Source organism: Diuraphis noxia, unplaced genomic scaffold, assembly GCF_037042655.1.
Source record: "Diuraphis noxia isolate RWA-SAM2 unplaced genomic scaffold, SU_Dnox_SAM2 contig0002, whole genome shotgun sequence".
Taxonomy (NCBI): Eukaryota; Metazoa; Arthropoda; class Insecta; order Hemiptera; family Aphididae; genus Diuraphis; species Diuraphis noxia.
In genome coordinates, this window is record NW_028301712.1 from 28,831,324 (window position 1) to 28,858,964 (window position 27,641).

At 28.3% G+C, this 27,641-nt stretch overlaps 3 protein-coding genes and 1 long non-coding RNA gene across 4 annotated transcripts; 1 reads left to right on the forward strand and 3 right to left on the reverse strand.

Annotated features, from left to right (window-relative positions):
- Window positions 1-589: 589 nt before the first annotated feature.
- On the reverse strand, window positions 590-14,290 carry LOC107173930 (Juvenile hormone binding protein 16). The gene is made up of 7 exons (XM_089220761.1): window positions 14,038-14,290; window positions 10,852-11,051; window positions 5,071-5,163; window positions 3,310-3,457; window positions 3,101-3,234; window positions 2,790-2,921; window positions 590-1,166 (listed from the first exon to the last, which is right to left on the reverse strand). Exons 2-7 carry the CDS (start codon window positions 11,030-11,032, stop codon window positions 1,018-1,020), a joined length of 837 nt encoding a protein of 278 aa, XP_089076887.1. The 5' UTR covers window positions 11,033-11,051; window positions 14,038-14,290; the 3' UTR covers window positions 590-1,017.
- LOC149058308 (uncharacterized) lies at window positions 3,350-16,060 on the forward strand. Its single transcript, XR_016190475.1, has 2 exons — window positions 3,350-3,484; window positions 15,701-16,060. It is a non-coding gene; the product is annotated as an uncharacterized LOC149058308 (long non-coding RNA).
- Window positions 15,965-18,245, reverse strand: LOC107173938 (uncharacterized). Its single transcript, XM_015524691.2, has 6 exons — window positions 17,759-18,245; window positions 17,493-17,684; window positions 17,283-17,421; window positions 16,579-16,740; window positions 16,373-16,498; window positions 15,965-16,299 (listed from the first exon to the last, which is right to left on the reverse strand). The coding sequence occupies exons 1-6, from the start codon at window positions 17,904-17,906 to the stop codon at window positions 16,119-16,121; spliced, it is 948 nt and encodes a 315-aa protein (XP_015380177.2). The 5' UTR covers window positions 17,907-18,245; the 3' UTR covers window positions 15,965-16,118.
- Window positions 18,246-21,768: 3,523 nt separating this feature from the next.
- Amun (protein amun) lies at window positions 21,769-25,280 on the reverse strand. Its single transcript, XM_015524662.2, has 6 exons — window positions 24,964-25,280; window positions 23,151-23,247; window positions 22,924-23,083; window positions 22,681-22,836; window positions 22,413-22,588; window positions 21,769-22,344 (listed from the first exon to the last, which is right to left on the reverse strand). The coding sequence occupies exons 1-6, from the start codon at window positions 25,098-25,100 to the stop codon at window positions 22,081-22,083; spliced, it is 990 nt and encodes a 329-aa protein (XP_015380148.1). The 5' UTR covers window positions 25,101-25,280; the 3' UTR covers window positions 21,769-22,080.
- Between the last annotated feature and the right edge of the window lie 2,361 nt (window positions 25,281-27,641).

The window sequence follows — 27,641 nt, forward strand, 5'->3', positions numbered from 1 at the left end:
AGAAGACAATTCAGAAGCAAGTTGTAACACCATTCAAAGTCTTATTTATAGATTAAAATACTCGGAAAACTGTACTAACTACTAATACCTTAACTAATCATATATTAATGTTTTTCTGATTTTTTAACATCCAAAACACCCTCCTGGCCATACACCAGCAATAGTGGGTCATTTTAGAGTAGGGCATTGTATAATCCACGCACGTTAAGATCATGACCATTTATCCGTCTAAAACCATTCAATATGTTTACCCCCCCCCCACACACACTCTTAAATAACGCCACTGGCCTGCGTACATAAAATACCTCACTGCACTCAAATCCATAAGTTTTAACGCTATCTTATCAAAAGATGTCTCATGTTTCTTACAAGATTCTAAAACAACAAATAACTATGAGATAGACTATTAAGACCCTATAAAAATTAAAAGTATTCCTTCTCCATCACAAGATAATAAAAAATTGCGCGACGTGAACGCATGGGTCTTTACACATTTAAAATACATTCTATAAGACTTATACTTATTCCCCAAAATTATTGTAGGTGATTCTTTTGTATACATTATAAAAACAAAACAACATTTGATTGGTTTATTTTTATAGCATGAGTTTATTTAATATTTATACTTTATTGATTACCAACATTTTAGTACTGTATAAAATACAAGTCACTATAGTCAGTACGTTGTATTGAAAATATAACATAAGTGAAAAATAAGCAACACTATTGGATGATTTTGTTATTCCTTGTATTATAACGGATAAACTATTTATGTAGGTACCTATATTACACTCTTAAAAATTATAACTAAATAAATTTATATAATACGATGATAAAATAAAAATTACATTACATAACAAACACTAAACAGTACTTAATATGATAGATACAATGTAATAATGATTGATGAAAATGATAATACTTAAATGACAGAAATTTTATAATTAAAATTATGGGTGAGTTTTCAAAATGGCCAAATAATAAAGATGAAATAAAAAAAGGGGACCTGCGAATAATTTAAGACAGCAAGTAACTAAAATCAAAATCATTAAAAATATCATTCCAAATTTTAGTAAAAGCGGAAGCAACAAGGTCGTTTATAAGTGGTTTCACAACTGGCAAACCAACTCTCCATGAGGCGTTTATAACTCTGTCCAAAACGTTTTCTGTTTAAAAAAAAAAAGTATTATTACATCATTTTTGAGAGGAAAATTATTAAATTAGTATATACAAAGCTAGAATACATCTATAACTCACTATAAGTATCTTAAAATATAAAAATTAGGCAGTGAATTAAAATTATGTTTTTGGAATTAAGATTGTGCATAGCTCAGTTCATTGCATAGGTAACAAAATGAAGTAAGCGGCATACATAATTACATTGAGTAGTAGCCAATAAGTACCTACCTATATAATATACTCAATATGTACAAGGTTCAATAAGTTGGAGAAAAAATCCTATAATTGGATGTGTAGAATTTTAAAATCGTTTAGGTACATATAGGATAGGTCCCAATCGGTTAGAGTTAATTCTTAAATTACAAACATTATTTTCAGGACTAACCTCTTAGGTTAATTATACCCTTAGATCATATAGAATATTAATCTAATTATATTATTACGTTTATATGGTGGCGCTAAAACGATCACACTATGTAGTTTGAAAATTTCAAACCGTTTTAACGCCATTCTATAAACTTAGGTTTGGGAAGTTCCTTAGATATATATGTAGGTACTAACATATCTAATATTTATTTTTTTAGTTGAAAATTTGAAATAGGAAATACATTAAAAATAATGATACAGTTAATATACAAATGATTTAAAGATTGAATTATTGTTTTGAATATTAAAAAACAAATAAATAAATATATTTTTTAATTCATGTATTGTTTTCATATCTCAATCTCATTGACAAAATTACAAGATCAATCGTAAAATAATTTTAAAATGGTCTTAACTGACTTTGCAACGTATCGGTATTGTAAAAATAAATTATTTTTGAATTACATACTAACAAAAAAAATTATTATTATTATTGGATGCTATAAATAATGATGTATTATATTGTATTTGTGTATAACATTATAGCGTATATAGTCATCACTAGCCGTGTAAGCCATTTTTAGACATTACTAGTGGCGCGTATCTATATGGAAGAGGTAGTAACCCCCGCCCAAAAAAAAAAAATGAATTTCAACCTCTCGCCTCTTCCCACAACAAGAACATTTTTTAAATACTCCACTGAGCATTGCTATATTTTAGTAATTAATAAAATTATCTGAATTTATAACAAAAAATGTTATCGTCACTCGTCTATCTTTGTTCTGTATTGTAGTATTTTTAGGGCCGTTCTAATGTCCGGTTTAAGTTAATGGACACTTAACCGGACATCGTAAGAATGGCTTACATAAATAACCATTTAACTATAATACTATATAAAAAATAACAATAAGGAGAGGGAGGGCTATAACAATTCCGTGAATATCATTCCAATTAAATTTTTTCCCGAAAATCACTAATCTCTTTACCTACCTAATTATTTTCCTGGTTTATATTAATATATTTTGAAAGTAGAAAGCCCAAAAGCTAAAAGGTTTTACGTTGTATTATTCAATTTATACTTTAGCATTAGCACAACATTAATCAGCAGCTTATCAGGAAATGACAATAATTTTAAAACGGTTTTAATTTTTATAAATATACAATAATTAATGATTAAGCATATTAAAACTTAAAATAATTTACCTATATAATTGTAGGTACCTATGACTTATAAAAATACTTACCGACGATTACTCTTCCTCGCAAAAGGTTGCTAATATGCAGGGACATGTTTCCAATTTCTTCTAACTGTACAGATACTTTAATTTGATTTGTATTTTTTGGTTTGCTTATCGTCATTGTTTGGATGTAATCGTCTAAACAAATTATTTACGAGACAAAACATTTCAGGTATATTATTTATTATTAATATCAACATAATAGCTAGGCACGCACGTTAAAAGATAAATATATATAATATATATGTATATTTATCAAGGATCAGCTGTTACGAAATATTGCAGTCATATTAAAAATTGATCATTAAAATTCTTACATAAAGTCATATTGAATCTGCCAATCGTCGTAACTCCAGGTCGCAGTATCGTATTCTCTGCTTCGTAGTAACCTTCTAAATACTTCTCGGGGAAATAATGTGTAAGTTTAATTGTATTCGTATTGAAGTTAGTTCTAAAAAAAAATTTGCATTTTTAGAAAAATGTATTCTTAAAACATTTATTTTTTTACTCTATAACAATGGGTTACTTGAATTTTTTTATTTCTGAAAGTCTCCATCCAGTTTCAGTAACGTTATATAAAGTTAATTTGTAACCAAATACACCAGCTCCTTTACTTTGTTTAACTTCGCTGGCGAAAAACGGATCAAATGGAGAAATTCCAAGTTCTGGTACACCTATATCGAATTTATGTATTATATTAGGTATCCTAAATACTTATGTATCGGTTTAATATTTGTGTGAATTTTAAGTGTTTATTTATATACCTAATAGGTACATATTGCACTGTGTCTAATAGTGGCAGTGTTTTACACTAAAGGGAGTTTAACCAATAAAATTCAGTTTCATTGATTTCGTTATAATTTTGGAAATCTGATAAAATTGAATAGCTAAACATCTGCAATTTAATACCTATATATAATATGAATATATACATTTATATATATATAGCAGTTTAAGTATCATAACCTCATACTCATTGTTTCTCGTTATTTATTTTTTATTTTTTTTATTAAGATTAAAATGTCCTAATATAAACCCCACACTGAAGATTTATGATTAGATATATACGCCACAACAACCTATAGGTATATTATAGGCAATTTCTGGTAACTATAGTATCATATTTTTAGATTAAATAAGTCATTAAATGATAAATTCTGCATTTATAATAAAAAAATTAGTTTTTAGAAGAATATTATATTCCAAATTCCAACCCGTAACATGTAAAAGTAATGTCGTTACGGTATTACAAGTATAACTAGCCGCCACTGAGTATAAGGTACTTTACTATGGCTGCAATACGATTGCGTGCGGTCCTTATCAACGGTACCTTTTTAGGTGTACGATTGCGCATGCTAAATTATTTTTGCTTCTAAGCAACGTTTCCAAATATAGATACAGATTATAAGTGCATGGTAAATATCCGAACTTTTTAGGTAGACTAAGTGTGAACATAAAGTATCTGTTATTTTTTGTAACTATTTGTACTATTTATAACTTTTTGTACTATTTTTGACTGATTCATTGACACGTGATGCCACGTTTATAATGTTATTAGAAATAAATACAATAACAACATATACGACAAATAACAAATTTTTTTAACATTTTTTTAATAATAATAATTATTTTAAATTTTAATAATAAATTGGCAACGTCGCATCCAATTTCACGCGCAATCGTACGCTTTTGAATAGTCAAAAGCATGTTCTTTGTTATTCCGGCACCGCGCGCAATCGTATGCCCAAAGAGTAAACTCCACCGTTTACTATACTTAATAGTTAAAACTTATAATGCATAACCTAACCTTCATTATTCTACTACCTACCTATATAGTATTATACTCAACACTGCACATTTATACATGTCAATTAACTTTTCGTTAAATTATTTATACCCACAATACAGAGTGTCCCGTGAGGATATATCCATTAGCCATAGAGGCGGGGACACGCCGCCCGGATAAAAAACAGTTTTAGCCATTTTATCTATAAACTAAAAAAATTATTAAAAATCATGTGGTTAATGAAAATAAAATGTCGAAAGGTCAAAATTTTCAGCAAAATAATCTATAAAATAGGTATCTTTATTTTTTCTAGAATTAAAAATAAAATTCATGTAGCCCTTGTCTATGAGAGTGAAATTAAAAATAAAAAAACAACTGATATATGATATATTTATTATCTCAGGAGATATAGCAATGGGGTATATCATCGCAGGGCACTCGGTATATTATCTTCAATGAATGCAATTATTATATAAAATATAAAATTATAATATAAAATACCTGTTGTAAAATATGGTCTGACATTATTGATTGCATTCTTTATACACTCGTCAAATTCTACTGTATGTGTTTTGCACTGAGAAAAATATTTACCTGTATTTAAAAGGAAACAATTTAAATAATTATTTAATTAAGTCGTATTTATTGGTACAAAAAATAAATTATAACACAATTCAGTAAAATCATTTAAAAGTATTGCTGGAAAGCTGCAGTGGTATAGCCTACCCACTCGAGATTTATAAAAGGATTTCTATGTCTATGAAAGTTACTGCAAATACTAATTTGCATAGACGATCAGAAATCGAAACCTAAAATAAGCCTTTGATATCAGTATATTAAAATTATGCGTGGCCTATGTACTAGATCCTAGCAGTGGCCTCTTGATCACCCACTCTCCGCACAAAAAAATGTTGACTACACCAACCCCATAATTGGAAAGACTTATTGTAGATAAAAGTTCGCGTGAATACGAGATATTTATACTGTTACAAAAATCGAAAATGTTTGATTTTATTGGTATATCTACTTTAATAATTTCAATCACAAAAAAAAACTAAATTGAATACATTTTATTTTGGTTGCATTGAATTTTCTTTAATAAATCAAGAAAGAAAGTGGGATTTTACAATGAACTTTAGTTGTAATTTTTAGTTTTTAGCGCCTAATAGTTTTATTGTAAGGTTTATACTTCCGGATGAGGGAGGATTTTTTGAAATAAGTTTAAACACAAAAAAGAAGTCGATGATATTATTTTATTGGATCTCATTATTAGCTCATTCTTCCGCGGTATGTACTAAACACTTAATATTATTTGTTAATATATTAAAAACCTTAGATCGTATATTATACATATACCCTTATCAGAATGTTTAATTGGCTTTAATTTAAATTCTCTTGTTTAATTATTATTATTATTATTAATATTTCACTCTTATTTTTCTGTAAGCATTTATTGTTATTTAATGATTTTTACTGTACTATACATATATTTATTATTTATTTAGCTGTTAACTATTACCATTGGTACTAATAATTTTTTTTTAATTTTTTTTTCTTTGTATTCAATTTCTGTTATGATAAGCTGTACTGTACTTATAATTTTCTAATTGCTAAAGAGTTTAATACCCGTTTATTATTCATAAATAAATAAATATTGACTGTGTAAACAATTTAAAGCAAATAAAACGAGTCTCTCTGTCGGATATGTTTGATGCGTGGATACGTGAGACAAACTGTATTTTAGCTGTGCCTATATTTATTTATTTCAAAAAAACTATTTATTATAATATAACATATTGATTCCCATTGGCCATTGATAAATATTATATACAACATTTTTCTTTGTGCATTCGCTAATTAAGCATCTCCGTCAGAGACTCGTTGTGTGCTTAATTTTATGTGGACATGGGTCCATAAATAGTAGATGATCTTAAAACCATAAGATTATATGACAATACAAAACATTTTCAACTTTTTAAGAACTGATAAAAAAAAATAAACTTTGGTATAGGTTCTATAAATATAAATAAATATTTAATGCATATATGGTGTATAGATTTCACAAACCCCGAGATGTTTTCAGGTCATAATGACTTGCATGGAGAGAGGCGAGCTTAGTTGAATTTTAAAATCTCATCTGACAGCAGGTTCAAAATGATAAGAATTAAGAAATTTTTAAATATTTACCATCTATATTTGATCGATTATAATTAAGTAAACATTATTTATGAAAATATAAATAATATGAATATAATATGGTCTACGATGTTTTATTTGCAATATTTATTAGACTAAATCCGACTGACAAGTGTGTATAAAATACAGATAGGTGTACTTAATATTTAGTACTTTAATAGTATAAACACTATAAACCATTATCATAAATAACGTACCTATTTAATAAATTATATAAATAATAATACAATTTTTTATTAGCTGTTTATATATTCTCTAAATGTTAGTAACTGTGTAACTGTGCAAGTAAATATTATGGTTTTTGTTGTTATTTTTAGGAGTTGATAATCATTCTAAATTTTATTTCAAAAATCATAGGTATAGCAAATTATGTCTAAATTTAATTTTAAAATTATCTTCTTGTTCTATTTTATTTTATTTATCATATATTTAATATTATATTTTGGGTCACTGTAAATTGCGGCCCGGGCAGCATATTTTGCACATACGTAAATTGCGGCCTGGCTATATTTTATATATACCTAAATTGCGGCCTGGGTATAATTTGTATTACCTACCCAATATTTTTTATCAATAATATTAAAATCAGTATTTTCCTTCTCATTTTTCAGCCAATATAATTGTATAAATATTGGTATGATTAAGAATATTGGTTTTGCTGTTTTTTTTTTTTTTAATTATTAAATATATTATTAGCAATAAGTAATAATGTGTCAGTAAAAATGTGTTATTAAATAAGGTCTTCGATCAAATGCACACTGACTGCTAGTAATATATTATATTAGTGAACATATTATTATTATCTAAATCGATCATTCAAAGATTAATACTTATCTTTAAATTGTACATCGGAAATCGGAATATCCCAGGCCGCAATTTACGTACATTTCAAATATACCCGGGACGCAATTTACGTATATTTTAAAAGTACAAGGGCCACAATTTACGTAGTATATAACTATGACCTTTTTTGGGGGACGCAATTTACCGACTCCGTATATTTTAATGAGTTGACATTTTTCACTTAAAAGTTTTAATAACGATGCCTATTTGGATCTTAATATAAAATATGCACAAAGTTATAGTAAGTACCTATGCAAGAACATTTTTTAAATATAAAAAAAAAAAGCTGGTAAGTCGTGGATGTCGCTCTGCTGTACAGTAAGTTAAAGGTGGGTTACTGTATAATGGATGGAATTAAATTTGAATCCAATGAATTATATCATTGTATACGAAAAACGATTCTGAGCGGAGACTGTTTATCTGACTAGGATATATTATAGATGGTATATATTGTAATATTTGATAATTGTATATTAATTATTGTCCATATAATAATTATAATACAATTCAATCATATAATTTGTATAGATATAAATACATTTATCTATAATCCTATACTCCTATAGAAGATATAAACACGAACGTAAAATTGATAACTACGCAGATAGAATTGCATGACACATTGATTATTGGTACCTACATAATCAATGGACAATGATTATTATTGGACATTGATTGTATTATGCAGTCGAAGGTCAGCGACTTTGATTACCCAAGTGGCCAAGCGTATTACAATCTCTACAGTTAAGAATTATTATTTATTTTATCATTTATACATCACTTTCACACTTACATCTTAAGAAAACGATAATTTTTGTAAATAATAAGTGCATACAAAATCATCCAAATCTATAACTTCCGATCCCTAATTATCATGACTTCTGCCATTTATTCTGATTTCTTAGTTTCTAATACTAGCATATTTTAAAATTGTATTTTTACGGATATAAATTAGTGATGCTTGGACGTTTGATTTTAAAATTACGTGTTTTTTTATCTGTCTTGAATACTGCAGAGAGTGTGGTTCATGGTTGTATTCTTGATCTAAATTCTAAATTGTACTTTTGGCTATTATAGGTAAAAATTAGGAAATCATCGTTATACTTTTCTTAATGATTGGAAAAATTCAAAAATCTACCGGGAAACAGAAATATTTTGCTTCAACTCCAGTTTTGAACACAATAACATTTTTTTCAACAATATATATGTACATTTTGACTATTTTTCAACAATATATTATTGTATATTGATAACAATTTTGTGTTTTAGTCAAAAAAATTGAAAATGTAATCAAGGCTCTTCAAATATTTTTATACAATAACAGTAATTTAAAAAATACATATAGGTTTTTTAAAGTCAAGGTAAGTATATAAGCTATGTTTATTATATACATACATTACAGTTTATTTATATCATGTACCTATTCAATAATATATTCCAATACACCATTATATACGTCAGTATTGCCTTACATGTACTTAACTATTGTGTCTTGCTAGTTTAGGCATGTGTTTCTTATATAGAATAAATAAATACTTAGTAATACAAATAAAAAAAGTGGGTAAGTCATGGATGTCGCTCTGCTATACAGTAGGTTTCAACAGTGGGTTACAAGAGCTTAAAATAATTTGCGAATTTTCGGGATTTTTACGTAGGTATTTTATCAAAATTAAAATTTGAATGCTATTAAGAATTTTTTACTTTTGCCCCCCCCCCCCCAAAAGTACCAACTAGATTCACTTTCTGATCAAACGAGGTACTGAAGTCAAAAATCGAAGCACTTTTACGGCCCCAAAACGTATGATGACAGACACAAAAAAAAAACACACACACATCATGGTAAAATCAATACATTCCTCGTTCCACTCAGAATCTAATATAGTATAACATTTAAATTTTTTTTAGCTCGCTTAGGATCGTATAGGTAATAGGTATATCGAAATAATAATTTATCATAACATTTCAACTTAATACATCCATAGGTATACAGTTATTATCTACTCAACAATTCTCGATTTTGTAATATAGTTTAATAATTAAACTAAATTTTAATATTTTAAATTACTCTAATTATTTGTATGTGTCTAGTGGGGATAATAAAGACAATTATATATAATTTATCTGCACGCAATTATTTTCATTTATTTTGTTTTTAAGAGTAACTTTTGCGAATGAATAAAACAAACAAGGAAAATGTACTCAGTTGCGCACCGCTGATGTAAATAGTGTAGAATGCGTTCATAAGATTCTGTAACAACTAACATTCTAACTGCGGTTTTGTTGCATCGGGCCAATTACGAATTACATTATATCGTATAAACTATGAATTAATTTTTACAAATGCAAATGATGACATAACTCAAACTACATTAAATGTGAATATGTGATACACTTGTACTGGTCTGTCTAGTTTCTAAATTAACAAATCCAAGAACGTTTAGTGAAAGTTTACCGGTTTTTTTTTTTTTTGCTAAAGTAGGTATAATTATATATGTAATTATATCGGTCATAAACCTTTTAAATAAATATTCATTTTTCATATTAATTAATCAAAATTATTACACATATTGTATAATTAATAATAAAAATGTAATTCAGTTAGTTACTCGGCTAACCCCCACTACTAAAAGTACTAAGATGTATAGTGTATATGTAAGGTGGAAATCTTTAAATATGAAATCAATGGTTCAATTATTAAAGGAAAATACTATAAATTAAAATTATTAAGAGAACAATTTGATTTAAAGGTCTATTAAACCATACTAAAATAACAGATTTTAAAACTATTAGTTCCATTTCCATCTCTACATAATTTTATTTCAGATCTTATATTATATTACTAGGTATATTACTTTACTGTCAGACTTTGTATCATTGATATAAAGATGACATCTGCATAATGTAGGTAGTTACTTAAAAAAACCTAAGCAAAATTTAAATCAATTTGTGATTACCTATATCCACGATTTATAGACTTTCACCAAGTTTCTTGAAAATTTAAAATAATACTCTCAGAACTTGACCAACCATATGGCAAATAAAAAGATGTAATCTATATATTATATTAAATATATATACATGTATAATTGTATGTATAGATGATGTCTATAAACTACTAACTGTAACCTATATCTTAAAAAGTAGAGAAGCACGTAATATAAAAAATTAAAAACAAGCACACTTATTAGTAAATGTTATTATAAACAATTCGATTTTTTAGAATTTAATATTTTTTATACTTACGAAACTTTCCAACAGAACCTCCGTTAGCTTTATTTGGGCCAACTATTGAGTTACTATTTGGTGATTGAGCTAAAGCTACAGCAGCTAACATCAATAATAATGTAAATTTGATTGTTACACATCTTCTCACTTCGGACAAAGGCATTTTATATTCGATTGACACCCGTATACAGATATTCATTTAATTTTATCCTACATAACTGTGAACAAACAAATTAATGAATTATAAATAAATAAGGATAAGTCCTTTCCATTCCTTATTTTCAGGAAAAAAGTCGTTGATTTAGAAAACTCTATATGGGGTCATTGTCTTGTGCCTGCCATTTGTCAGCCATACGACCATAATTTATAAATATTTACTGGTAATTCCATACATACGCAGCTATAAAGTTATAATATATTCAAGTAATTATAATTATTTATTTAACTTTATATAGTAATTTTAATAAATTAATTGTTTATACCTATAAGTAAATATGATATATAATAAATATTTATTATATTTGATCGGTGAATCATTTTATGAGAAAATATGATCTATTATAATTTATTTGTAGCCATATTTGGAACAAAATAAATTATAAAGTCTCACTTCAAAAAAAAAACTCTCAGTAGGGTGATGATGATCTGTAAATTGTAGCCGAAAACATAAACTAAAAATACTATAACCTTCACAATATAAGACCGCCTCCAGTGTATTCAAATATAACAATAAATCGATTGTCCATTGTCAAATTTTTATTTTTAATACCTACCAATTATTAAAAAGAAGTAGTTTTCAATGAATAAAAATATCTAGGATTTACCAATTTATCATAACATAATCTTATTCGCAACTACTTTTATAATAATAGTTAGAATCAAATTATTATATAATAGGTTAGGTATTATGTAAATCTTACATTCTTACAAAATAGTATCTCTATAGATACAACAAAAATGAAATAATAAACATAGGTATTAATTTTATGCGACTGAGTCTCTAAATATTCTAAGATTTTATATTTTTCGTATATACCTCAAAAATCATTTATATTTTGACAATTATCTAATAATCTAGTGTCTGATCCTTATTAGGTTTATTTTTATCAATGTCCGGTGATTGGGTAAGAATATGAAATAATTTGTGAATTGTTTATTTTACACTAAAGACTTAAAAAACACAATAATTTATCTTTTCTGCGTAATATAGAGAAAAATTTATTTGGCAGATATTTAAAACTAAAAACTTACTATATTCAAGTATTCAACTACAACTAAATTATAGAACAACACAATAATTATATAGTTATCTACTTATATTTTATAGAAAGGGTAGGTAGGTCATAAGAGAGCAGTTGCCAGTTATTACAATATTATTTCCTCTATTAGACCCATATATTTCATAGTCACGTACTCACGTCTCACATGAATGATAGGGATGTGGCATTGGTATAGTGGTAGTGTACTATGGTGTAGGCGCTTACATTTATTTTAATATGCGTCACTATGAAATGGGCTTAAAAACTTATTTGGCCCACTCTAACTGATATTGGAATTTGGATGCATCCATCCTACTAGTGCAAACAAAAATTATAAAACTATTATAGATATTTGAATACCTGATTCCAGAATAATAAAATACGAGCAAATCGCTTAAATTGTAAATAAGTTAGATTTACTCTATGTTCTACAGAATTCAAACGTTCAATAGTAATTCATAATTCCAATACCGAACAGTTTCCCTCCAATATATAATATATTTTATTAATTTAGATATTTATATGCTATAAACACTTACATTAATTTTAGGTAAATTTTGAATTGTTTTCATAACTCTATGAAGTTTATGGCCTAGATTAGGGGTGGTAAATATTTTTATAGTCACTTTCCAACATTTTGTAATCAAAGTATTGAAAAACATCACGCACCATCATCTAAATATGTATTCATGTAACTATGTAAGAAAAGTACCCAATAAACAATGTTTTTAGGCCCATGAAAGTCTTAAAAAGTTCACTAAAATTTTCATTAAAATTATTTTAATCTCTGATGTTAGTCTTAATGTTTTAATGAAATAAAAAACATTAGTTTCATTCAATAATATATCATTACTATATGTTTTATTTAAAATAATTCACTGTGTAAAATTAACTCGCATCTTAGCTAACTATATTATATATGTATGTTAATGCGAATATTGAGTTTATTTATAATAAACCACTTTTTCCAAGTACAAAATATTATATCAAGAAGTGAGCTACTAGCTTGTATAATTGATGACTTTATTTTTTTTTTAAATAGTAGATAATTTTTTGATTAAGGGTGAAAAAAAGAAAGTATTTTTACAAGCTGTGAAAATTTGACCAACGTGCCATATAGGTTCGCCACCCCTGATCTAGACTATATTATAAATATTATAATATATAAATTATAGATATTTTATCGGCTATATAGGTACCTATTATAAATTGTAAGTTCCAATACATCCAACTTGATTAATATTTTAAAAAAAACATTTAACCTAAGAATCTCTACAGTTTTACGTATAAAATACCTAAATAAGATTTTGAGTAAAAATATTTATTAAATTTATGGGTACTGTCCACCTTAATTAATTATTTTAATCATCTACTTGAATACACTCGTATAAATTTAATATTATTAATATTTATTAAATTTAAAATATTTATATTTACAACAAACAGATAAAAACCGTCGTTAGAAGATATTTGAATTAAGATTCTGTTATTAAGCGTATTTGTGAACACATTTACAAATTTTAAATATATCTTAATACCTAATAAAAGTGTTATTTTTAGATATTTATTTATGAAATATTGTTTACAAGTATGATATTTGTCATTTAAATATTAAAATTATCATTGATTCTGTATCACGGAATATTGGTAGGTACCTATTATGGAATACATTTTGTTAATAACCTGTACTGATATACTTGAATAGAACTACCTAAATGGCTTGCGTAATGATTTAAGTTTACCAAACGGCGGAAGCTATAATTATAGGTACTATTTTTCTTAAATATTCTAATTTTATAATATATATACAATATAATATATTTAGTGAACAATAAGTCAATAACCCAATTGAAAAATTATAAAGTTAAATTAAAAATCATTTCAACACTAGTTTAATTAATAAAATAGCATTATAATAATAATAACTTATTGAATTTTAACTTACCCTAATTTTGTTGCTCTTGGACTTTTTAACATGTGTGTTATGAGAACCATACAATATGAATGGCTTAATATTTCAGTAGTGTATATTTTATCAATAAAATCAACCTCTAGCCGAATTGATTGATCTTTTCTGTAGCCCATAAACTAAAATAAACACACTACTTACACAGTATCAAAACAACTGGGATCAGTGAAAGGGAATAGTTACGAGTTTCGACGAAATGTTGACAGTCACCGTAATAACGGCAAGTGGTTTGGTAAGAACTAAGCATCCTCTGCTGTAACGCGCGAACGGGAGAAGTCTGTGACTTAATAGCTTTCCATTACTTATAAATTATGATTATACTCCATATTTATTATTTTATATAATTATAATAACACTTCACCTTCCAGTAAATTTGCTTCCCCGATCACGCAAATCCAAGAAGTCTCGCACGCGACATGTAGGTAGGCTATCAATTATCACAATAAATATTAATTTAATAGAACACTTTAAACGAAATGGATTTTTTGAAAAGACTAGACATAATAATATGTACCATGTACGCCTTTATGTCTGATATTGAATATTATCAAAGATTATTTTTAAATTTCTGTCACTTCAGAGTTAAGCTCTGTAACCGACAAGTGTTTAGATAACTTTTAAATAAAACACCGTTACGTAGATACCTGCCTTTTAAATTTAATCAAGAATTACTAGTTATAACTTTTAATAATAACAAATTTAATATTTACTCATACATATACTGAAAATATGCATAATCTGTTGTAGGTATTTCCAATAAATTAAAGTACTTCGCAAGGAAATTAGAAGCAAGGCATTTTTTTGTTATGAAAATACTACAAATAATTATTATATGTAGATCACTATTACTTTATTAATTAACAAGACTTTTTCAAATCGAAGAGTGCCAAATATACAGGATTTTAGTTTGATACCCCCTCTATACCTCTATAATAGTATTAATTAATTTAAAATAGAAGTGATAGAATGTAGGTATATTCGTATATTACTTATTAACTTCACAAATTTCTTTTTAAATTGGTAAATTTATTTAGAACAATTTAGATTCTTATACCTTTTTTTAACTTTGGGGATATCTTTTGTATTGTAATTAAATATATGGCAAAGTGCTTAGATGTTTTAATTAATTTATATACTATTCAGTATTTGACTACACCAATGTTTACAGTTTTTATTTCAGTTGTCATGAATGTATTCAGTGGCAAAACAAATATAGTCTTTGAGAAAGAAGCAGTTACTTTAAATTTTTTTAATATTTAGGGGTGGTTGGATGCTCAATATGAAAGTTAAAAACCATAACTAGATAATAATATTAAGTAGTAATAATAAGCAATATGAGTATAGTAGGTATATAATACTTATGTTTGTTATAAATTGCTGTTGAGCGAGTTGATTATGAGACAAATATGGGTTTCTCATGGGTTATTTTAAGTTTTTTTTTAGCACTGGATGTATTAATAGTAAGAGCCTAGAGTAGGGGTCAAGAACCTTCTCGTAAGAGCTATTTTTTTTTTAAGTTACTAAACCATGATGTCCAGAGAGCCGCACAGGTTATTCAGTTCAGGAACCAAAGAACTTTTTTTTGAAGTCGTAGATGTAGTATTTTTCTTTTTTTTTAAATAAAATTTATATTTTACAGGTATCGATATATTGATGCATTTTTTAAAGAGCCACACATTACACGTAAAAGAGCCATTCCGGAACCGCAGGTTTTCAACCCCTGGCCTAAAGCCTATATCATAAGATGTAATAAGAAAATAATATAAAAATATTTAATTACAAGACATGGGTTATCCCTTTCCCTTGTATAAAACAAAAAAATAGGATAAGATATGTTTAACAATGATATAGCAGGATTATATATTATATTATTATAAAATTAACAGTATACATAAAAAAAACATTGTATTATTTTATGCACTTATATTTCAAAAACAAAACATTCAAATAATAACACAGAAATTTAAAAATTAACTATACATGTATTTATTTTATAAAAGATTTATTGAAAATGTTTAAGTTAAATTTAAAATGCATATTGCATATAATATGATATATTACTTGCTCTTTTTACTGGAATTTTTAGTAGACTTTTTTTTTGACTTATATTCACTTGACTTGGATGTTTTCTTCAAAGCAGTAAGACAAAGCAATATAACACTCAAAACAGTCAAGCCTAATTTCCACACCAATGGATTTTCCCTGAGCACATCAAAGCACATGTGTACAAAATCATCACTGAAAATAAGTATTATATTTTATGTACTTAAAATTTCATGTGCAGTGAATTAAATTTAAAATTAAAACTTACAATGTTGATTTTGGTTGAGGCACTTGCCCTTTAACTGTGAATTTATAATCTTCTTCAACAAATTTAAGGAATGATTCAATAGTATAATCAGTTGATGTATAAGTATACATGACACCACGACGCAATCTATGATAAAATAAAAGTTCAACCATTTCATTCCTTGAAAGAGTGAATTTCATTCAAACGAATGAAACTTGTTAACTCACAAAATAAAGGTAGGTGATTGGCTAACAGCAAATCGACGAGCAGTTGTTGATCCCCCAATGTACCTGTTCACACGAGCAACATTGACACGATTTTTCAGTTTAGCACCAACTGTTTCCCATCGAGCTTGTAATCTTTGACATTCTACACTATCTGATGAATAACTAAAAAAGAAAATGAAAGTTAGAAACAAAAATTGGGTGAGTCAATAAGTAGGATATCCTTTATCTTTAAATTTGATACATCCAATTACCAATGTATTAACACATTGCCTTAGTGCTTCCATACAGTATCAGGGTAATGAGTATTTTTTAGTTTATAGACAGTTTCATAGCAGTCAATGTGTAAAAATCAAAAATTATCTGACTTTTTTGTACTTAAACTTATCAGGGCCGGCGTGGGACATAGACAATGACATAGGGTGGCATTTTTAAGGTATTTATGGTACATAGTATTTTTATGGTTACAATATACTTAATAATATAATATGATTTTAAGATACAAAATTTAAACAGCTATTTTGTAGAATATTTTTCAATTTATATATCAATATTATTTTTTCAAAAGTGCCAAATAAATAAGTTGGAGAACAACAGCTAGAGCACATATTGTAAATAAGGAGTTACAAAACGAGAGGGCAAATAATTTTGATTTTGCCTACATATAAATATTATTTAGCGCCGGCCCTCTAACTAATCATACTTGCAATTTAATAAACCAATCTCCTGTTGTAGCTCCTGTTGATGCCTGAGTAAGATGTTCAAAACTATTATCATTCAGTTCTTTCACAATAGGATCTCTGTTGTTCAATAACATATCTATTAACAATTCATCGTTGATAGCCTCTGGAATATGAAAAAAAAAAAACATAATTATTAATTTCATAAAACATTATATAAAAATAGTTTATAGCTACCTGGCTCTGGAACTAGTAATGGTACACCATGTCGAAACATAACCAATGTTGGTTCTTTAGAAGGATTATAAATATGAACTAAATTGCTACCTTCCACTTTTACAACCCAAGCATTTAATGAATCAACAAGTTCTTCTCTAATTTGTGTGAGAGTTTCTTCATACTTTTTACACTTGTCACAGTCTTTTAAAGCTACGGTATAAATGCATAAAAAATCAATAAGTATCACTAGAAAATCAATTAATAAATAATAATCAAATACATACTAAATAAGGCAACTACTTGGTTTTCAGAACGGCATAAATCTAAGAGCTCGTTGTCAGTAACCACCTCTAATGTTTGACTCTTAATCAGATCAGTTAGTAAACCGCAATAGATAAACATCAATAGAAAAAAAAAATTTACACGGAACATATTTATCGAGTATAAATTAATCTGTTGTAGACAGTGAAGATTGATATTATGTTACTTGAATATTGTATCGAAATATTATACTGAAACTAAACCGATTAACCGACTATAGAATTTCAAATTTCATTTCTCAATTAACAAAAAAAAAAAATCCCTCCACAATGAACATTATAAACGTCTTATTACGTTAATACAACGAAACATTGTACATCATGTAAGACGAAAAACAAACTAAAGAAATAATATTAATAATTTACACTATAAAGTAAACATATTTATTTTTTTCAAATATTGAATGACGTTCGTTTTGAATACGACTAGCTGGTGGCTTGGACGTAAAATACTTCACGTAGCAAAGACACTACAATCCAGTATCTAGTTTGAGCACCAGTGTAGCCACTTAACTTTAAAGATGCCACTGTTACATATCGCGTTTTTTAAGTTCAGTTAAACTCAAGTTAAAGCTTTTAAACTTTATGCCTGAAAACTTATTCAAATTCAAATACTCAATCAAAGGTCACCAAAGCTCTATGATTTGTCTCCAATAAAACACAATATATTCCGACCTAACTATAAATACTAGAATGACGAAACGTCCCAAATTTACTGCTCAATATTCTGAACACTCGACCAAAAACATTTTCTGATAAGTGAAAACCCAAATGGACGTCTATAACAGACTGGGTCTGAACTCTGAGTGTCTGAATGGAAAAAGATTTAAAAGAATACTAATTAATATTGTAGTGAGAAATTCGCTAGGCCCTATTTGAATAAAAAAGCACCGGATGTTTGAACGGTGGGTATATTCCCAGTTCGCCGGCACTCAATTTGAAAACATCTAATTTGACGAATATAAAATATAAATATAAATATAAAATATAAAATATAAATATAAATATAAATATGAAATATATTACAGTCACCATATTTATATGTTAAATATACTATGTAATATACAATTTATAATGAATAATAAATATATAGCACATACATATATTATATTACATAATATAGTCGTTATCGTAATAAAAATTATAAATAAAAATAAAACGTTATTTGGTATATGCGAATATAATATTTATAATCATTATTTGAAAATCACAGTGGACTAATTAATTATATATATTGTCAGTATTGATAACTATCTTATACTCTCGCCATCAAATAAGCAATAAGCTTACAGGTAGCAGGAATCATAAGGTGCGATAGCCAATAGGTACCTTTAGTCTTTACGCACGATAAAATAAATTAACAGTTTATGATATAATAGTATAGTTTTATTGAAATGCCACCGTAGCATTTCACCAATATCATTTGTTGTCGGCGAATTTGGCTTTTCTTAAAAACTATTAAAAATTGGTTTTTTTTATTAAAAAACCGGATTCGGGGAACTGGACATAAACCGTTTGAACTATATCATTCCCGGTTTAAACCAGTTTAAGCTAGGTAACTTTTCTAATAGGCATAAATATAAATAATTGTTTTAATTTAGTTAAAGATGTCAATCAACTGTGACTTCCCACTCAAGTAGGTATTACTTTTTTAGTAATGCCAATATGCTAATGCATTATTTTTCAACAAATTTATTTATTGTTTAAAATAGGTAGGTATGAACTGTAATACCTAAAATCAATCAATCGTTATTATAATTTAAAGTTAACCTTTAGATAATTTTTAAAATTTTTATAACTTAAAAGTTCAAATCTTGACGAAATTTGTCAAAGTGTATGTATATGTTGATCATTTTTACGAAAAATTAAAATCACAAAAAATATCAAACAATGGTGTTGTTTAAAATGCATATGATTGTATGGATCAATATTTATACTTACAACGCTAAACGATGACATTTTCAAAATATTTTATGGTATTTTTCTACGAACTAAATTCACACCGTTCTACGGTCATTGACTATAAGAAAACGTTTAAAAAGTCAATTTTTTTTAGTAGGTACTCTGTAGTAGATTAACAGTGGGTGGGGCAATGGCGTAATTTCAGTTTTCAAGAAAAAGGGGACAAAAGTTTAGGTAGTTAGGCCAGATAATATGTGGCCAAGTGAGAAACAAAAAAATTTTTTTTCACTGAACAATAAAAATTCCAATCTTATATGTACATTTTCTCATAAGCATAGACAAGAATAGAAACGGCTGAACCTATAATCTTATTCAATTGTATTGCAAAAATATATAATATACATAATAAGAGGCTAAACAAACTAAATTACATTACCTACCGCCTTCCTACAACAAACACGACTAAATAGCAAAGAACATTTTTGTAATAAGAAAATGACAAAAATAATGAAAACATAAAATAAGTACCATTAGACTTTTTTATATTACGAAAAAATTAAGAAATTAAATGTGACATTCCTTGCTACCCCAAGATTTTACTCCAAATTATGCCCCCAAGTGATTGGTACCATATAACTATACTCAATTATGAATTTTCTTAAAATTATAAAAATAATTATTTCTACCGAAAACTGAGGTAAATTTTCACATCGCCGAAACTCGGACTATTTCTTCAGATTACATATTATGATGTTGTGCAAACGGAAAAATGTGGCGCGTAAATATTGTCGCATTAGTTAACACTGACTATCAATCAATTCCTGATTAATAACAAAATTATGAAAATTATCCATATTCCATTTGTCTAATATAGGTAGTAAAAATAAATTAAAATGTACAACAGAAAAAGCAAAATAAAGAGCAAGTAGGAATCACTCTAACTCTATTATACATTTATAGGTCTGTTCAGTGAGTAGATCACTGCAGTAATGAACTTCTTAAATTGAATTACAGCAGATTTATAGCGGAGTGAGCATATATTAATAAATATATTTATATATTATTTTAGAAATTTATTCTACTATTATTTATATGTTAGATACATTTAACTTTTTCCAATAACAATCTGTTAACTATAATAGTTATTGTTTGTTGTTATTAAAATATGAGTCAATACCAGCTTACTGTACAACAGAATTATTGATATTTAGAGGTTTGTATAAAAGATAAACTTTATTTTTTCTACACCAGCTGCTGTTCAATTATAATAAATCAATTGATTATAATTAGGTTAACACATCCAGGTAATATGAAAATTACTAATCATAAAGGCAAATTATGTTTATGTATTACATAGTTTATTTATGTTAAGACAAACTTACTGGAATATATGCATATGTATGCATACATACACACAAAATAATCATGCTGCGTTATAAATAATATTTAATATATTAATAATGAACCATTTTTTTAAAACAAAAAAAAAATACCAAAAACTATAAGATTTTACATTAAAAGTAAAAATGTTACATATGGTTACTAAAAAAATCATACAGATACAATTATTATCATTAGTGATTTTCCCCAGTCTACAGTAAAAAAAAAATATAGTTTCAATTTGACGGAATGTAAATAATTGTTTGTACCATTAAAAAAAAAAAAATGTATAGTAAATAAAACATAAAAAAAATGCTAAAAGGCAGTTTTCTTATTTAAGTACATAAATTAACATTGTTGTTAATTTATTTCAATAAAAATGGTGCAGATCCGATACATTAATACTACATATTTATATACATAATATGTCCATTATAAATATATGTATATACTTATTTTTTTTCTTATGTTCTTGAATGCAAGTTTCCCTTGACCCCCCCATTATAAATCAATATTTTAATGAATTATGACAATTCTTAGAAAAAAATTACTTCCTAAGGTGCACTTTTACTATTATTTCATAATATTCAGACATCCCTCTATCCCGTAAATCTTAAACATTTATAATTATAAATAATTGTATTTACAGTCATATATTTCAATCATGAAATTACTAAGTTGAATAAAACAAATTAGAATATTACAGACTTAATTTATTTTGTTGTATAAAATCTAAGTATAAAAAAAATATATTTACGAGTTTTCATGTATGAATTAAAATAAATTAAATTGTAGTCCATTTAAAAATGGTGAAATATTTCATATGTAAATAAAATTGTAATTGTATAACTTTAAGTTATAATTACATTATTAAGTCTGATAAATATGGAGTTTTTTTTATCAATTTATTTTGTTTCAAACAATATTTTCTCCAATGTTAACTTGTCACTAAAATTATAAACTTATGGTGGTCCATATAGCTTAATTAAAACCATTTAACCAATTTAGTTGCCATTGGCTTCTGCAGCCACAGTCTGGCCATCATTTTTGAATTTTTTTACAGGAGGTTCGTCGGGGGCAGGGAGACTAGATGAGTCTTCGGTTAAAGCTTCAGCAAGTGGTGTTTGAGCTGATTCTGATGTCGTTATAGAGTCATTGGTGACATCATCTTCAGACTTGTCACGAGAGTCATCTTCAATTGTTAATTGGTGACCATTGGACGGTGGTAATGGCTCAGGATTGCTATCATCAGATGTTGGTTCATCCAACTGTAATTTAATAAATATATTAAACAAATAAATATAATTGAATACTAAAGTAACAAAACAATATAAACCTTTGTTTGATTAACATTGCCATTAACATGAGCATCGGCATTTGTTTGTTCACTAATAATTGGCTTCTTAATTGCTTCTGGAACACTATTTAAAAGTTCAGGTTTGAATTCATTTGCCACATAATGTGTCCACAATGCTAATTCTACTGAATGTGGATTCCATGTATTTTCATTACCTATAACAAAATAATGACATAACAGTTTAACAAAGTTAAGTAGTTTATTTTATAAAAATTATTTGAATATTTGGGTAAGACTTTCTGCTTACATTCACTATTAAGTCTTTCCACTGTGTTCTGAATATGGGCAACAAAATTCAAATATTCTTTAGCAGTATAATCAATTCCTTCAATAGCTGGAATTGCTTTTAGACATTCGTCAGCCATAAAAGGAGCTTTATCTGGAGCAGCAGCTGCTAACAAAGCTAAAAAATAAAATAATATAAAATATTAAAATTATACATATTAGTTACATTTAAATAATTTAATATTTTCAAAGTATTTATACATACCAGAGGCCATTGTGGTTCCAACACCTTTCAAATTACTTAATGCTGTAAGAGCAAGTCCTAAATTGGGTAATTTTTTGAAAGCTTTCTTCGTCTCGGCCATAACAGCACGTGGTGTATTCACTTTAATTAAGTAATTCAATTGAGGGAATGTTTTTCCTCTCTGAAAAAGAAAATTATTTTAAGCAATTATTCAATTAATATGTGACATGAGAAAAATAAAAGTTTACAGTCTGTTTCCATTTCATGATTTGGCAAATTTCTTCGTGATTTAAATGTGCATCTTTACCCCTGGATTTGATTTTTCCAGGTAATTCATTCTGATACCTAAAAAAAATATGAGGAAGACTTAAATAAAAATTGTTAAAAACAATCAATCGTAAAATAAGTAAAATTACAGTTTAAATATCTATAAATTAATGAAATAAGTGACTAAATTAATAATTGATAATTATTTTTTTTTATGTAAAGAATTATCTTTTGGTATTAGATACCATTGATTTTATATACTGATTGTTATTATTTATAATTAATGGTATTATAAATAATTCTCTATTTATCCATTAAGAAAGCGATACACAGACAACAAATGTCCGTGTAGCGTCTTCTTAATGCATAGAGATTTAAATTTTTACACCACACTATTATTAAATTAATAGTCAACTAAATTAATATTATATAAGATTGATTGTTATCTGATGTTGGTTATATAAAATTAATAACAATTTAAAATTTGAAAGTCTATTGGCTATATATGTATGAAAATAAATAATTAATATTGTTTTTATTCTGCATTATATTAATTGAATGGTCCCTGATATAATATAGGTAGTACTTATTATTACCAATATTTAACCAACCAACAAACAATCTTATCTCAAAAACAATGAATGAATTAAGTTAATTGACTACAATATTGACATCAATACAAATACATTTATTTCTTATCACTTTCCATTGATAATAGAATATTATTAATTTAAGTACATCAGTTGTACTTGAAAACGGAAAGTTATAAACCAAACTTATGGATTAAAGAAAAATTAGGAATACGAGTTAAAATAAATATAAATAATCACATTAGGAATTGATGCAGCGGTTAAAATTAGCTGCAGTTGTCTTTGTCTATATTGCGTGGTCTATCGCAGCATAGTTTCCAGTTTAAATACAGATTATAATTTTCATTTATTTTTACAAATTTTGATGTTCAGTGTTATAACTGTTTGTACGTACATTCGCCCAGAGAAGATGGAGTAAATGTATTAACAATATTTATAAACATCGATTCGAACAGAAATCATATAATATAATATTTTACTGCCAAGGTATATAAATAGTATGCGCTAAATGTGTGTTTAACCGAAAACATGTTTCTGACCGTCGTCACGGCGAACGTCCTGTACACCAGCAGTCATTATCATATCTCAAGTTTTTTATATACGAATATTACACACCGCGCCGAGTCACAAAACACGACCGGACTGGCAACGAGACATCCTCTGTAGGGTTGATGAATAGCATCAATTGTCATACACGAGGTGTACAACAAAAATGTTTACGAGTACCAAAGATGATCGTTAATACTTATTGCTGAGCAATAATCGAATCGTCGAACACATCTGTATTACATTATTATTATTATTATTATTATTATGTTTTCTACATTCTATGCGTCGTACGAAGTACGCATATAACGCAACGGTGCGCGTTTTCTCCACAAAGAAATCGTTAACGTCATCACGGCCTCGATTGGGTACGCCGTATGCGGCGGCGGCGGCTGAGGGGCGACCGACGACCGACCGACCGCCTTGCCAACCTAACCGACCGCCGCCGCACATTATACAGAGCGCGCCGAATGTGCGCATTGCGAAACGACCGCACGTCAAAATCACAATAATACTATACCGTACGCACGCGCGTGGAAAACCACATTATAAATTATGTGATACAGTAGTAAATATATAATACACAAAACACATAATAGAAAAACATCAAATTGTAACCCTGATGAAATGTACCCTTTTAGGGGGGGGGAGCACTCACCAATTGTCCAGCTTGATGAGGTCTTCGGGCTTTTTCGTCTTGGCCTCGGCTTTGATGCGCAACGCTTGCGGGTACAGCGAGAGTACGTGCTCGAATTGATTGGCAGTGCCTTCGACGAAAAACGTAGCTGTGTCCATGTTATGATATATCGTCTGCGTAACGTTGACAAAACTTTCGTACGACTGAGACTCCGGCTGTTGCTGTGATGTGTGTAACGACCACGGTCGTTTTAAATCGGTATTGGACGGTTCCTCCTGGTCTGTCTATTTGTCTCCTCTGATGCAGTTGCGCGCCAAGTTCACATAATATTTTGACCGTCGTTGTTACCGCAGTACGGAGGCAGATGCCGTGCGGGAAAACAAGTTAATATTGGTCACCGTCTAGTAAAACGCCGTGTGGCCCCGTCTGAATGTGTGCTGGTGGACACGAGTCGAGTAGTCGACTAGTGGCGGGGTATTCAAGAGACGGTACGTTAAAATATATACAAGCTCGTGCGAGAATACAAAAATGTACAATATGATATATTGTAATGAAATATTAAATTATTTTACGATTTTCGTATTTCGTAACGATAAATTAATATTATCATAACATGTATACCTGTTATTATAAAAGAACGTTTATTATCGCGCCCGCGTGTGTGTTAGGTGTATGCGGTGTATCTGTGCTGCGCCGCGGTATAAGCGGCTCGATACGACGTGAACACTGGTGGGCAAACGACGGCGGCGGCGGCAACCGACACGAACGCGCGGCCGAGTCGGGGCCCCAAAATCCGGTGGTGGTGCGGTGACGGCGGTGCAGTGGTGGTGGTGCGGTCGCGGCAGCGTCGACGGTGTGCTGTTGGAACACGAACGACGGCGGCGAGGTGAAGGAGGGGACCGAACACACACACACACACACACACTGTATCAAATGACCTCCGCCGCCGCCGTGTTTGGTGGGAGTGACGGTTATCGTCGGCGTCGGTGGGTAGGCAACGCGCGCGGGGTCCTTTGTGCGCCGCAATATAGGGGAAAGACGACGCCACCACGCTCGTCGGCTGTCGCTCGCTGCCGCCGCCGGTTGGTCGGCTTGCTATTGCCTATTGCACTGCCGCCGTTAGCTCGGTTCTGGTTTTGTGTTTCTCTCGCACAGTCGTACGACTACTAAAATAATCATATAATAATATAATACTATTGTATACAATCATAATAATAGCGACAACGTGAAATACTACTTGTACAATTAATATTGTTACTGTAGTCGAAACCTCTGAACCACCCTCCCCTCACTCCATCAAAAAAAAAACCCGACCATTTGGAGTTTAAGTATCTCTCGCCTTTCTGGTTTCTGGCGGAGAGTATAAGTACCTGCGTTCGGGGGCTGCGTAACCAATCCGGGATACAACTTACGAATAAATGGTTAATGAATAATGATGAACATTGCGCCCCAGTGTTTTTATGATAAATCACGAGATTATTCCCGTGATTACCTAACTTATCAGTTATCCGTGCGTCTGCCAGGAGTTCCCAATCCAGCCAGGAAATTTTCTTATAAGATTTTGAATGGATGTTTTTGATTAGATATTAGTCTTGAACCACTTTTACCACAACAATAATTGGGACATTATGCATTATATATTTATTTTAGTAATACAATATCCAAATGTCTTATGAATTGAAAATCCATCTATTGATTAATTTATGCATACATAAATTGTATAAACTACTTCAATTCATAAGATGAAACACGAAATTTGACATGATATTTCCTAATATCGTGTCAAATTGTCAACAATGCATTAATTACCAATATAATATACGAAATGTGCTTGATGGAAATTACATATTAAATTATATCTCAATACATCGTAAATGTATTATTCCATCAATAAATCATTTGCACTTAGTTGTCCAATCTAATAATCAAAACATTCAAAACAACAATTTAGCAGAAAATGTTATTCGATAAGATTAATTCAAATAAAGTTTTAGAAATGTGGAACTCTACATGTAAATTATGGCATTATGTAGATCGGCATAATATTCATGGTGTATAAAATAAAAAATTAGGTACATTACAAAATTTTCCACATTAAAACTTACATAAGTATAAGTAATCTAATTAAGAAATTTAAAAATTTAAACTTGTTTTTTATTTTAAGTGATTTTTATTGTTCTAAAAATAAATTATTTATCATTATTTTAAAAACTAATATGTAGCATAATATAAATATATAATAAGTAGTAACTGTCAATAAAGTAAATTTTACAAATTCTAGTAGTATAATTGACGTCCGTGAAGTCAGTATTTACAATTTTTACTAATATTCAAATTTAAAATATTGCTGGTAATATGTTTTTAGAAATATTGAAAAACAAACAGTTCCATCATTTTGTGTTATGTTTTATACAACAACTAGATTATTATGAACAACTATTAAAATATATTAAACATATTTTGACAATTAAGTATGTCGCCACTATAATATGCTTATAAAGGACTAGCACGGAGGGCTAGTATGCTTATAAAGGATTAAATATTTTAGTACGAATTATAAGATCGCACACCTGCACAACAGAGTATCTTAACCTAACCTAACCAAACTATTAATGTATTATATCATATAATATAATAATATAATAATATCAAAATCAAATCATACTATAACAATATGAAGGTAATTAAATAATGATTAT